Source organism: Vanessa cardui, chromosome 30, assembly GCF_905220365.1.
Source record: "Vanessa cardui chromosome 30, ilVanCard2.1, whole genome shotgun sequence".
Classification (NCBI taxonomy): Eukaryota; Metazoa; Arthropoda; class Insecta; order Lepidoptera; family Nymphalidae; genus Vanessa; species Vanessa cardui.
Window position 1 is genome coordinate 1798748 of NC_061152.1, and position 14801 is coordinate 1813548.

At 34.3% G+C, this 14801-nt stretch overlaps 2 protein-coding genes and 1 long non-coding RNA gene across 4 annotated transcripts in view; all 3 read right to left on the reverse strand.

Moving 5' to 3' along the window:
• LOC124542098 (zinc finger protein 431-like) overlaps nucleotides 1-125 on the reverse strand; it is a 13555-nt gene extending 13430 nt beyond the window's left edge. The window contains exon 1 of the mRNA XM_047120031.1: nucleotides 73-125. Coding sequence (XP_046975987.1) covers nucleotides 73-125 — 53 coding nt within the window. The remainder of the gene's footprint in view (nucleotides 1-72) is intronic.
• A 49-nt stretch (nucleotides 126-174) lies between these two features.
• On the reverse strand, nucleotides 175-9964 carry LOC124542146. Of its 2 annotated transcripts, none has more exons than XR_006967304.1 (4): nucleotides 9763-9964; nucleotides 3547-3586; nucleotides 1196-1254; nucleotides 175-274 (listed from the first exon to the last, which is right to left on the reverse strand). It is a non-coding gene; the product is annotated as an uncharacterized LOC124542146 (long non-coding RNA). The 2 variants fall into 2 exon arrangements; XR_006967305.1 differs by lacking the exon at nucleotides 9763-9964 and adding an exon at nucleotides 9516-9737.
• Nucleotides 9965-12137: 2173 nt separating this feature from the next.
• LOC124542099 (gastrula zinc finger protein XlCGF8.2DB-like) lies at nucleotides 12138-14801 on the reverse strand. The gene is made up of 2 exons (XM_047120032.1): nucleotides 14508-14801; nucleotides 12138-13813 (listed from the first exon to the last, which is right to left on the reverse strand). The coding sequence occupies exons 1-2, from the start codon at nucleotides 14799-14801 to the stop codon at nucleotides 13211-13213; spliced, it is 897 nt and encodes a 298-aa protein (XP_046975988.1). The 3' UTR covers nucleotides 12138-13210.

Genomic DNA, 14801 nt, shown 5'->3' on the forward strand with positions numbered 1-14801 from the left:
TACTGTTGTTTGGCGGTAGAATAACTGATGAGTGGATGGTACCTACCCAGGCGGGCTTGCACAAAGCCCTACCCTAAGTTCCAGATTTCTAAATTAGCTGCTATAGATAAAGCTGGAGCTGACATCCAATGGAAAATGAGAGCAAGATACTATACTATTATTTGGGCCTTTCCATATATTAAAAAAAAAATACTTACCATATTCTATTTTCGATCCAAGTTGCGAGACAATGGCGAACTTCAATGGGGAAGTGTTCCCCATACACAGCACGCACCTGTTACAAAATTAACATTATTTATAAACCATAAGATAGTACAGTACGACACAACTTAGATGTACCATCGGCAAAATTCTTAAAACCGATCACATCCGAATTGAGTACGCTATCCCAGATTATCAATATCTATTTCTCATGTGAATATGATCTTTACACAAACGCAATAAGTTGTTATACCATATGACCTAATATATTCGTCAATTCGACGCGTCGCTTTACACGCACTCGCTGTCTCGGGTCGAACTGACGCGGGAATCTATAACGACGAATAGCGTCGAATGGCGCGATAGGGAGCTGTTTCTATTGGTTGTGTGAATCGGCAGTAATCTGTTTTATTGAATTTGCCGATGCTACATCTAAGTTTTGTCGTATATATTGAAACTATACGTTGAACCGAAATGACCCTGTGATTGGACCCAGACAAGCACCTCTGAATATTCATTTGCTTAATCTGCTGAAAAGTTTAAAGTAACGAAGAAAACAGAATAATCCCTTGAAAACTTAATTTATATATGTATTTATTATACAAAAATGTTAAACCTTAACAAACTAACTGAACTAACAGTTTCGTCCCTAATTTCATACTTGTGAGTTGAGGTGATGAATTTTCACAAAGATTTTGACTATTTTTAACTTACTAAAGTAAGCCCACTGCTGGGCTAAGACCTCCTCTCCCTATTGAGGAGAAGGTTCGGTACACATTCCACCACGCTATTCAATGCGGGTTGGTAGAATACACATGTGGCTGAAAGTCTATAAAATTAGACACATGCAGGATTCCTCACGATGTTTTCCATCACAAGCACATAAATATTCAGTCGTGTCTGGGTATGAACATGCAATCATCGGTTAAAATTCACGCGTTCCAACCACTGAGCCATCTCTGCTCTTATGTAAAGTAACAAAGGTTTATTTTACCTTTTGAAGGCTCTCGGGCGGCAATTGCTGTGCTCTCGCCCACAGCGACATTTTAATATCTAAAAAAAAAGAAAGAAAGTATAATAAAAAGTAATCCATATTAATATTATAAATGTACAACACATACTCTGTGTGTTATCTCTTCACGAATCGTTTTAATTGAAATTTGGGTATGGATAGTCTCGGAGGAGGATAATTGCTCCCTCTAAGGAGTAATATAGGGGATGACAGTTTTTTTATGGTATAGGTTGGCGGACGAACATATGGGCCACCTGATGGTAAGTGGTCACCATCACCCATAGATAATGACGCTGTGAGAAATATTTACTATTCCTTACATCGTCAATGCGCCACCAACCTTGGGAACTAAGATGTTATGTCCCTTGTGCCTGTAGTTACACTGGCTCACCCTTCAAACCGGAACACAACAATATAATATTAATTCATTCGTCCGTTAGTTTTAGTTACAAAAAGTAAGAATATTTAAAAAACAGTTACAAACAGTTACAAATAGATAATTGTTATTATTATTAATAAATTTTAACAGGAATTGTTATAAAACGTAATTCTCGAACTGATTTTCTAATACACTTAGGAGACATATGGTTTTGCCAACGGTACTATTATTCTCACAAGCAACATCCTAAAACAACTTAAAAAAGAATACAATCGATGATAACGAAAAATTTACCACGATATCGTTGCTAACGGTACATACGTCATTTGACGTCACACACCGCTCCATACCATAAGGTCCTATCTCAAGAGTATTTATAATAACACTAATATTGTCACCCGCGGCTTATAGCGCGTCAAGTGTAAGTTGGCGTGTGGCAAAAACATGTACTAATTTTTTTTGTTCATTTATATCTTATTTGTTTTATTTGCCCTTATTAAGAGAACTTACCCAAAATCTATTAAAAATGAGACGTAGGGAATTATTTTCTAGGGAGATATTGGTGAAATAAACAAAAAAGTGGCAAGACAAAGGGTGTAGCAGGTGCTGCCACAGGAACGCCAACTTACACTTGACAGTCTGTAAATCACGTTTAAAACTGTTAGTTGACAAGTGTGTGACAAAAAAAAGTAGCCTATGTCCTTGGAGTTCAAGTTTGCTTCAATAAAAATTTCATCAAATTCGGTTCATTAGTTTGATCGTGAAAGAGGGACAGACAGACAGACAGAGTTAGAACTAGCGCACACTGGTAACCTTTGTCACGGTGACTGTTTCGTCACTCTTGTTAAGCCCGTGAATATGTATGGAGGTGCGCGCACGTTACGACGTGACAATTGGGTGACATTTGTGTGCGCTAGCGACAAATTTGTCACTCTCGTCGTCAGTCTTGCGCTATCTGCACTATGGCGACTTTGGCGCGTAAATGGCGTCACCATCTATTCAAAACGTAAACATTCGTGAAGACGATACTGATAATGATGTTCTAATAGAAGAAGTGGAAAAGAGACCAGCTTTTTATGATAAAAAATTGAAAGAGTATTCAGATATTCAGTCTTTTTCTGCCGAGTCTCACGAGTTCACAGAGAACGACCGTCTCTTCGAAATCCATAGTGGCAAATTACACTTCGATTTCGAAAATTTTTCGTCACTGTCTGTATTAATGAGCGCACTCCACTTTGGAAACGTGACGTGACAGTGACAAACACTTTAAAGTCACCGTGACAAAAGTTACCAGCGCGCGCTAGCTCTTACTGCTACATTTATAATATTAATATAGATATAGACTACTTGATTTATATATTATAATATAATTGTTGAACGAAATCAAACATTTTGCTATAGACAATGTATTGAGTGAGACGAAAATATCATGACGTAGTTTATTGCTGTCTCTCTCTAATACTGTCATGGCGGAATGTGCGGGGCTAGTCTCCTGTCTCAGTTAATTAAAAGCTTTAAAAATAATAAGTATATGTCGGCGCGAAACCACGAATTTAAGAAAAACACGTGTCCAGAAATTATAATTAAAATAATTTAAAACTGTTTGATTGTTAAATTAATATTTTTTATTGACTGGTGGAAGGTTAAATTAATCTGAAATATTTTAGTGTTTGTAAACAGCTGTTATGTTGAGTGAGTAAGTCTACCGACCTATTTTTGTTATAAAAGATCAAGCGCACGCCGGTATGGACAGACTTGGTAGAGCCGTCGGAGCGACCGGACCGCCTCATATTGGAATAAATCAGAGAAGAATATTCCCGGAGTTTAATTTCAAACCTCGTGACGTCAGCTATGTTGACGTCATGTTTTTTAAAAACGGGCTCTGACATGCTACTCCGTTATATATTTGTCTATAATGTTATAAATATTAATATAAATAAATACAAGAACATACCTTTTATTTATATTCCTGTAATATCCTTCAGCTATATTATCTGAAACAAAAAACATCAAATCAATTTTACGTTTCAAAATGAAAGTAAACGATTCTCTTTAAAATAAATTTTGATCTATGTCAGACACCAAGTATCAAAATCGTTGAGTTGTCATAGACATTACAACAGAAAATTGTACTATCTTAACAACAGTCTGTAAATTTCCCACTGCTGGGCTCAAGGCCTCCTCTCCCTTTGAGGTTTGGAACATATTCCAATACGCTGTTCCAATGCGTGTTGGTGGAATACACATGTGGTAGTTTTTAAGAAATTAGATATATGCAGGTTTCCTCAGGATATTTTCCTTCCCTGCTCTGCAGCATTAGATAAATTTATAAGCACAAATTAAACCCATGAATATACCTATGCAGTGGTGCTTGCCTGCAATCATCAGTTAAGATACACGCGTTCTACGTAATCAATTTTAAAAGGGGAAAAGGGGTCTTATTCTTATATTTTTCTTAAGAAGAAGGGTCAAAACGTAGCATATAGCATATAGCGTATCTGAAAACACAAGCATTTTTGCGGAAAAAATCGTTCGACACTCGTTATTTTTCTTACGCGTTCGATTAAAGCCCACGCGATTAGGCCGCCGGTGCGAGCGCTATGACCATCATTTTCCTTTTTGCCTTTACGTAATTAGACCCCCGAAGAACTGCCATACTGGTACAAATGACCAAATATTTTGTCATTTTCATCTCCCGGTCTAAAATGAACGGCCCTTATTAAGCAGAAGCTGATGTACCTTAATACGTGTGGTACAAATCTTACCCAAAACTGCCTGGTGTTAAATTATGATCATTTAAACTTCTGTATCTTAAAATTCTTACTAAACCATCTTAACAATAGGCTATTTGACTATGCGAAAAATAAATTGTGAATTATTGTAATCAGTGTATATTATGAGTTTAAAATGGTTATTTACTAACGAAAGTTGAAAATAATACTTAATTTATTCAAAAATCCATGAATAAAAATGCACTTTTTCAAACGTTTGTCACGTGACACAAAACGCTCCCGATTGGCCGGGCTTATGATGAAGTCACTTTCTTGTAAACTCTGCTTTTCTACTATATGTACCACAGATTAAAATACAGCAAAGTGACGTCACCGACCCGACACCGACGAATTTTTAATATGATATTTTTCGGCAAATATGTACTAGAAATAAAAAATCACAACTTTTACTGGGTTCCTTAACTTCTACTAAATAATATTAAATGGATTTTGAAAACCAGTCAAATAGCCTACTCAATTAACAAGCACTAATTTGTACAAAACATCCTTTTAATTGGGGTTGAAGTATTAGAAAATCATTTGTAAGGCTTCAGCCACACATACTAACAGGCGATGTTAATAATACCCCATTGTTGCAAAATATCCAGACAGACCACCGCCACCCTAACCCCAAGTGTTTATGGTCAAAGGCCATCTTGTACCATTTACAAACAAGATAAATAATAATCGTAATTATAAAATATGCATTACATAATAAATAAATTTATATATTGTAATAGCTGATGCACGCAGGTTTGTTCGCGTGGAAGTTGAATATATTAATATAACTCTTTGCATATCGCATTATGTGTACGTGTGTATTTCTACCCCTTAGGGTTAAATATCGTTTTGATATTATTATATTACGATATAAATATATAAGTCGAGATGGCCCAGTGGTTAGAACGCATGCATCTTAACCGATGATTGCGGTTCAAATCCAGGCAAGCACCGCTGATTCATGTGCTTAATTTGTCTTTATAATTCATCTTGTGCTCAGCGGTGAAGGAAAACATCGTGAAACCTGGAAGGAAACCTGCATGTGACAAATTTCATAGAAATTCTGCCACATGTGTATTCCACCAACCCGTATTGGAACAGCGTGGTGGCATATTGAAATATTGTTTCGGGTTTCTAACTTAAAAAATGTTACATTTCCATACAATCTTTCAAGCCCTATTTCACGCCCTCAGGGGGTAGAATTTCCAAAACTACTTCCTAATTGGGTGTCTCATCAATAAAACGATCCTACTCACCAAATGTCAACTTTAATAGTTTACACTGGGCGATGATGATTCAGTCAGTCAGGACTTGTTATTTTATAATTGATATTGATTATGTAATTTATTTCGCATAAATCCTACGATTTTTGATAAAAGTACTTTGAACAATAAATTAAATGTTGCTTTTACAAAATATATTACATAAATTTCTTGGTAATTATTAACAGTTTAATGAAAACCGTTGTGATGATTCATCGTAAAAACAATAATATTTATATAAATAATATAACATAATATCCAAATTTATATAACTAACTAACTCCTTAACAAGGCAAGACCGCTGAACCGATATTGATGAAACTTAGTATGAAGCAAAATTGAACCCCAACGAAGGCCATTGTTTTAATTTGTATAACTAACACCAGACTACCACCTTAAAAGCGAGCAAAGTTGCGGGTCACAGCTATTATTTTATGTTATAATCTATATAATATTATAAAGTTTAATATAAAGCAACTAGCTAAACCTGCGACATCGCTAGCTCGCTCGTTTTGATGAAAATCCTTTAAAAAACCTGAATACAATTCCTAATCGAGAAGTTAGCCCCTTAAAGAGTAAAAGGAAGTAACCTTTGTTCGCCCTTAAAATTACAGATTGCGCACCAAATTTCAATTATTATTAGTTCATTTGTTTAGTCATTAAAGCTAGATAGACAGACAGAGTTACTTTTGCAACTTAATTAGTTATAACCTAACTAATTAGCTAACGCACAAAAACCTTCACACAAATATTACCCCCTCGAGGGGTACATTAAAAAAAGTAGTATGTCCATTCCCGGGACTCAAACTATCTCCACACTGAATCTTACGTGAATCGGTTTAGTGGTTTGAGAATTAAGATGTATCGGAATAAATTTCTAATTCATATTTTTTTAAGATATACGTAAGGCGAGTAATTTGGCCACCCGATGGTAAATGGTATACACAATGGCCATTAGAAATATTAACCATTCCTTACACCACCAATGCTCAAGCAAACACTAATGATTTTCATTCTTGAGTGGTACCTTCGACAAAGCCCTACTACCAAGTAAATATTAATATAGATTATTCTATATTGCTTAATCTATTATTTTGCTGACGGTACCATAAGATAATGACGGAACAGATAGATAACGCACAAATAAGGTTAGTTAACTTCATCAGACAATTTTATCAATTATCTATAAATATTTTTATCGTTAAAATCCTATCTACTATCTTTTCCGAGTATAGTTTTATAATCAAGAGGAAATAAAATTAAAAAACAAATAAAAGTCACATAACATTATTTTTTCCAATAATTTGTTATTGAGATTATTAAAGATAAAAAGAAAAACGTTTTAATAAGAAAAAATTGTGTTTAAAATTCATCTCGACCTCGGCGGTGAAGGAAAACATCCTGATGAAACCTGCATGGGTTTAATTTCATTCAAATTCTGCCACATGTGCATTACACCAACCCAAATTGAAACAGCGTGGTGGAAAATGTTTCAAACCCTCTCCTTAATGGAAGAGGAGGCCTTAGCCCAGCAGTGGGTAATTTACAGGCAGTTACTTTTATTTTGGCTTAGATTGGACTTGGTAAGTATCATTCTAGTGGTAGGACTTTTCGCAAGCCCTCATGGTAGGTACCAACCACTAATCAAATATTTTACCACCTTACATCAGTCCTAAGTGAGCAATACTCAACATGCTAGAAGCATTAGTGAGCTAGTGTAACTGCAAGCACAAGGCAGATGCCACATATGCAAGGAATGGTGAATATTTCTTACAATAACACTGCTCACAGACAAAAGGGAGGACACACAAAGACATGGCAAATTTACTTATTTGCCTACCCACGCTAAATAACAAAAATAAAATATTTTTTTTTAATAAATAAACACATGTTAATTTGAATTAAACACATATTATAACTTATTTGACTGAAATTAATATGAAATAGGTTTATTATATATATTTAGTATATTTTCTTTGCATTTCTTTATGTTATAACAAACAAATTTAGCTAAGTGTGATCAACATTACAAAATCTATACATATAATAAAATTAGAGTGTCTGTTTGTATTATTAAAATAGCCCTTTTTTACTCAATGCGTATGTATTTATACACGGTACATGTAGCAAAATAACATTATTCACAATTTTTGTCTGTCTGTCTGTTTGTTCCGGCTAATCTCTGGAACGGATGGACCGATTTTGACGGGACTCTCACTGGCCGATAACTGATATAATAAGGAGCAACTTAGGCTACAATGATATTTATTTTTTTTGTTAAATTCAACAGGGTCACGGGCACGGCTGGCCATTTATTTACTAAACATTAGTAGGAATTTATTTGTTTATCTACACTCTAAAACAGTTTTAACGTCAAAATATATTACTAGTGTTATAAAATATAAATATTTACAATCCTGAGTTGTTTACGGATTTCCATATTTTAAATTTAAAATTAAAGACGAAATTGGCTGGATGTATTACATAGAACATACCAAATTTATATGGCAAGAGATTTTGACGTTGTTTTATGTAGAAAAGTTTGAGATTGTCGTTTATTTTTTTTTTTATGTTGTAAGTTTACGGTTGAACCTATGGGTCAACTGATGGTAAGTCACCACCACCTATAGACAATGTGCTACCATGATTATTTTTATTATTAAAGTTACTAATTTTGAGACAGTCTTGTGAACAAAACATTTGTAGATAATGTTGAAATATGGAGCCCCACGGAATAAAAATAAAAAACATGGTAAATATTCCGAAATTAATAACTTAAATGTGCTACCAACCTTGAGAACTAAGGATGTTATGTCTCTTGTGTTGAAACTTGAATTACCCAAGACCAGGACGAAATATGGAATTAAATCTACAGTTTGAGGGAGCAAAACTATACAATAGCTTACCTAATGAAATTTTCAATGAAAAATCCTTTACGATTTTTAAGAAAAAAAAAATTATTATCTTATTGTGAAAATACTTAGATTAATTACTCTTGAATTGTGTAAGTCGTTACTACTGTACTAAATTGTCGGTTAAATTATTATGTAAAATATCTCATTTAAATGAACATTGTATGTTCCTTATGAGAAAAATAAAATTCTTAAACCACTTGTGCCTGTAGTTACAGTGAAAAGTTGTACATAGAGTGCATTAAATCGTAGTAAATAACACCAAATCAATGGCTTATGTGTAAGCCATTGTAACTACAGGCACAAGGGGCATAACATCTTAGTTCCAATTTAGTAAGGCATGAATTAAATATTTCTTACAATGCCGTCTAGGGGTGGTAGAAACTGCTAACAATCTACATAGGCTATTTGTATACCTATATAAAATAAAAATAAACACTGTACAGGTGTTTATTTAAACAATGCTTTCTCTTTTTCTCATCTTTCATTTAACATATGAAAGAAAAAGATAGCACTATTTTACTTAAGACTAAATAGCATTTTAAGGTGAAGCTATTTGAGATACAAACAATACTTTGGACAGACACAAAGATAGCTAATTTTATTTATAAAATCTTGTTTTTCTGTATATTGTTTTTAAACTAACAATAAATTTACTTGAAGTATATTAATCTTGTATATATTATTTATAGTAATGTCTTATTAGATATATCATACATTTTGTAACAAAGATAGCTCAAACAAAAACCTGGTAAGTATGTATCTTAAATCATTTATCATAGTTTGAATCAAATTTTTTATCTTAGTTTCAGTAAAACATAGTATAAGATACCATGATAAGCCACATTATGCGATCGTATTAAATCACGAATCGAAAGTCGTAATAATAGATTGAAAATCAATTAACTCGACGATAAACACTGAATTAATAAAAAATAAGTATAACTACGTATTAAATGTTAATAGTTTACAAAGAACTTACTTTTTTTTTTTCAAGTCGACCCTTACGCGAGCTTGGGAAGTCGAAGCTCTGCCCGGGGCAAGAGAATAAAAACTATTTTACATGTATTGAACGAAGCGTGTACGTCCGCAACAAAATTCATTCCAGCCGGATTCCGAGAATTTTGACGTTTACACAGTAACACACACAAGTACACACCGACGGAACACATGCAAGGAATATTAAATTTAGATTATGTCAACACATTAATACCTATAAAATTACCTGTTGTTCATAACAATCGATGCCACAGGTGTCCAATCACATTCTATAGAGCTCAAGCTTTAACAATAATTGCTTCAAAATGCTTAGATATGGAGTTAAAATTAAATTTCATGTAATAATATCACTTGTATACGTAAAAATAATAAATTGCTTGCCGACTTCCTTCTTCTGTTTGACAACTATCGTCATAATAATACCAGTTATAAGTTTAAAAGTAGCCCAATTGAAAATATCATTACACCTAACTTATCTTATTAAATATATCATGATTTTGTTTTTCGGATTAACTTGTAATCGTAATGGTAATGATAACGATTTGAAATATCAAGATAACTATTCATGCAAATAAATTGTGTGTAAATTATATTTTTTCTAATTACTTTTTAATGAACACCATTTACGATGTATAATAATTTACTAATTATTCACGCAATTATATTTTCAGATTTTGTATTTCGAATGTCAATTTCAATCCAATCTTATCAAAATACGATATTCGGATTAGGAATATAAAATGAAGGTCATATATGTATTGATATCATAGTCGTTTTTTATAACGTCATAAAGCTTTTACATTTTTTCTTTTAATAATTATCATAAATAAAAGAAGAACATCCACAAAAATGGTAAATAAACGTATACTGGCAACAAAATTAATCAATTGTTTATCAACCGCCAGAGGTCACCTGTTGCAAATTATAATACGTTTAGTTTCACGGAATATTTTACGTATAGTAAAAAATAAATTTCATTTCTAATTATTTGCAAAATATAATAATAATATAATTGACTTATGCAATAAATTACAAAAAAATATTTCGTTTAATGCTTACGTATGCACGAAAACGAAGAAATTGTTTATTTTAAAATATTTTTATGCATGTAGGTAATTACTAATTAATAATATTATAGTACAACAACCCTACAACTTATAGGTTTGTATTACCTTTTATTCATTTATTCATAAAATAAATATGCAGATAAACAAATGGGGTATGAGATATTTGTTACATTTCATAGTCTAAATAATTTCTAACATCGTAAAGGCGTAAATTATGAAATCTTTCACTGTCCCCGTGGATACTAGGCTTACTTTTCCACCACGATAGTAATATATAGGTAAAAACCCATATACCTAATAGTAAGCTATTACCACGCATAGACATAGCCATAGCTTAAATATTACAGAAACTAAAAGATTCTGAATCTTATGCCTGAATTTACTCAGACTCACTTATCTTTATTCAAACCGGAACACGCCTGTACTAAGTATTATTGTTTGGTGGGTATGGTGACATCTTACCAATAAAAAAATATCTAATTGAGAAAGAGAAGAACAAATTAAATGGCTTTTATACGAACTTCCGTGTCACCAATATACGGTGTGATTCACGAGGAAGGTATAAGTGAATAATTAATTAAAAATGCTTAAATAGGGTGAATTATGATTATTAAAAAAAATCTGACTTAAGGTGTCTTTTTAGTTATATATTTACAGTTACATTTGAAATAGTTTGTATTGTTATATTTATTATCGTGTAAATTCTAATAAATTCAAAACTACTATTATATTTCATCACGTCACCGACGGGGTCGAGGCGCCATCTTGATGTTTTGGCGGGAAGTTTGATCTTCGCTAAGTAAATATTATTATGTTCATGAAATCGATGTTGGTAGCTCGTTACTCGATTATAACCATTTGATTGATCTTATTTTACCATTGGTATTTAGAGTTGTCCTTGAATTCAATTCTGGTGATGCCTACAACACAACTAGTGTTGCATATCGACAGTCCACTATCGATAATTAAACTTTTAGCGAGTCTATGGATAGTATTATCACATGTCAATAGACGATGTTAACTGTTGTTGTTACTTACAGAGAGCTTGCAATACTATCGATAGTATTGGTCTCGGAAAGCTATCGATAATATTGACCAAAAAAATACTATCGAACTCCTGAATTGTTTTTTAGGTCAACTATCGATAGTTCTGCAACACAGATTGTAACCTCTAAGGATGACGTTACGGGGAATAAAGGTGTATTTTATCTCGAGAAATATATACTACAGTATAATAATTTAATTTTTATGCTTTAAGTTGGCGGACGAGTACATGGGCACCATCACCCATGGACAATGACGCTGTAAGAAATATTAACTAATCCTTACATCGTCAATGCGCCACCAACCTTGGGAACTAAGATGTTATGTCCCTTGTGCCTGTAGTTACACTGACTCACCATTCAAACCGGAACACAACAATACTGAGTACTGTTGTTTGGCTGTAGAATAACTGATAAGTGGGTGGTACTTACCCAGACGGGCTTGCACAAAGCCCTACCAACAAAAAAAAGCCTAATAAAAAAAACAACACTGTAAGAAATAATTTAATGACGATATATACAATTAAAATACTATGAAAATCTAAATCTACAAATATTGCCATATCATAACGAGAATATTAACAAATTCATTGGTGATAATTAATATTACTGTAAAAAAATGGTCATGAATTCACGAGGCCCCCATTGGGAAGGGGCCTTTTGTTAATATATCTCGTCTGAGTTTTATTTTATAACAAATAAAGCTAGGTGTTATATTATTTATATGTGTTTATTTATAAATAACTATACACCTATTTAGGCATACTAGTGTGACCGGACCGCATGTTCACAGAATGTCATATTGAGCGAGCGAAATGACCAAAATTAAACATTATAAATTTATTACTACGGCCTGCATGAATAGACTATATATAAATTTAAGTAATAGCTTATTTCAGCTAAAAAAAACACATGAATAGTAGTTATTCCATGACATTACTTCATTATCATTACATAGTATAAAACAATTTTTATACAAAGTTTTATTCTATATAATAATAATAAATAAAGATATATTATTTGAGAAAATCGCATGCATACATTATCTATAGCTTTTGTAATATATATACTATACTGTATTACAACAATAACAGGAAAAAAAACAAAAGAAAACGCCATTTGACCTTGAATTAACTCAATGTGATTGGTCGAGAGCAATTAGTCTATGATATTCACTATGGTTTCTCGATTGGCATTTTGAACATATATGAAACTGTTATCGGAACTTTGGAAGTGAAATTTGAAGTGTATATAAGTAGTTAAGTGTATGTGTTGTATTATAAATAGAGATATATTAACTCTTAATAGTGCATGATATAGCTGAGTTATTAGAAAATCATATGAAATACTTTAATCTATGTTTGTTTAACTTTTTTCCTACTCCCATTGCAATAGGGTATACAGTACATATTTAAAGTTGAGTCTTCAATTTGAGCCTAAAAATTCATTTAATTTGCACGATACAGCGTCCTAGAACACACTCGTTTCCCAATCTTCGTCCAGCGCTGGGACATCACTTATCACATCACAAAACAGTTCATTACTTATATATATACCATTTGGATCACAACGCTTGTTCCTCACTTCTCACTTCACACCAGTTTCCACTCTCATCGACAACACAAGTCGCTATATCATCACTCTGCACTTGTTCCAACATAACCTCCGGCTGACTTGTATCGATTTCCACCTCGACCATTTCACCTTGACCCATCAGCTGTACCAATTTCGCATATCTCTCCTTCTGTTCATCGGTCATGTTCGCTGGATTGTGATATTTCAAATGGTAGTTTAAATGGCTGCTCTGTTTGAAGCGCTTCTGGCATATACCGCACTGGAATGGTGCTACGTTTGTGTGTGTGCGCATATGCTGTTGTAGATGCACGGACTGGGAGAAGGCCTTACTGCATATGATGCATCTGTACGGTTTGACTTTCGTGTGTATGCGCAGGTGCTGATCGAGACCGGACTTCTGGGTGAAGGCCTTTGGGCAGAACGTGCACGGGAATGGCCTGTCGCCGGTGTGCATCCGCATATGCTGTTGAACCCCCCCCTGTTGGGTGAAGCGCTTCTGGCATATCGTGCACTGGAACGGCTTGAGTTTGATGTGCGCCGTCTGACTGTGGTCGAATAGATCTTTTGAATTTTCGAAACCCATTCCGCATATCTGAAAAATAATTGTTTATAATAATAATAATAAATATGAGACAAAATCACATACATTACTCTGATCCCAATGTAAGCAGCTAACGCACTTGTGTTGTGGAAGATCAGAAGTAACGACGGCACAAACCAGACCCGAGACGACATAGACAACTAATGATAATCTACATCGACTCGGCCGGGAATCGAACCCGGGACCTCGGAGTGGCGTACCCATGAAAACCGGTGTTAACTCGACCACGGAGCTCGTCAATGTTATAATATATCATAATTTTGTATTGAATAATATAATATTCTTGTATTGAATAATATGCCTTCTTTACCAATGCAGTCTTTACAAATAATTTAATAAATATTAGAAAACATCAGAGTCGAGATGGCCCAGTGGTTAGAACGTGTGCATCTCAACCGATGATTGCGGGTTCAAACCCAGGCGAGCACCGCTGATTCATGTCCTTAATTTGTCTTTATAATTCATCCCGTGCTCAGCGGTGAAGGAAAACATGGCGAGGAAACCTGCATGTGACAAATTTCATAGAAATTCTGCCACATGTGTATTCCACCAACGTGGAATATGTTCCAAACCTTCTCCTCAAAGGGAGAGGAGGCATTTAGCCCAGCAGTGGGAATTTACAGGCTGTTGTTGTTGTAGAAAACATCACATATGTCGCGCTATGGGACTCCGCCCCCCCCCTTACCTGACAGGCGTGCGCGTCGTGCGGCGCGAGGGCGAGAGGCTTCTCGCAGACCTGGCAGCGGAGCGCCTTCCGGCGGCGCGTGTGCTCGTCACGATGATGAGCAGAGTACGCGCAGCATGATAGGAATATCTGGTGGCAAAGCCCCTCGCTGCTATGCGGCGACGGCTGCAGGCATTCGAACGGCCCGCTGTCGAAAACAAAACATTTACAGTTGTCAATAAAGGAATATGAGACATATATGAGACAATGAGACAAATATGAGACAATGAGACAAATATGAGACATCACATACAT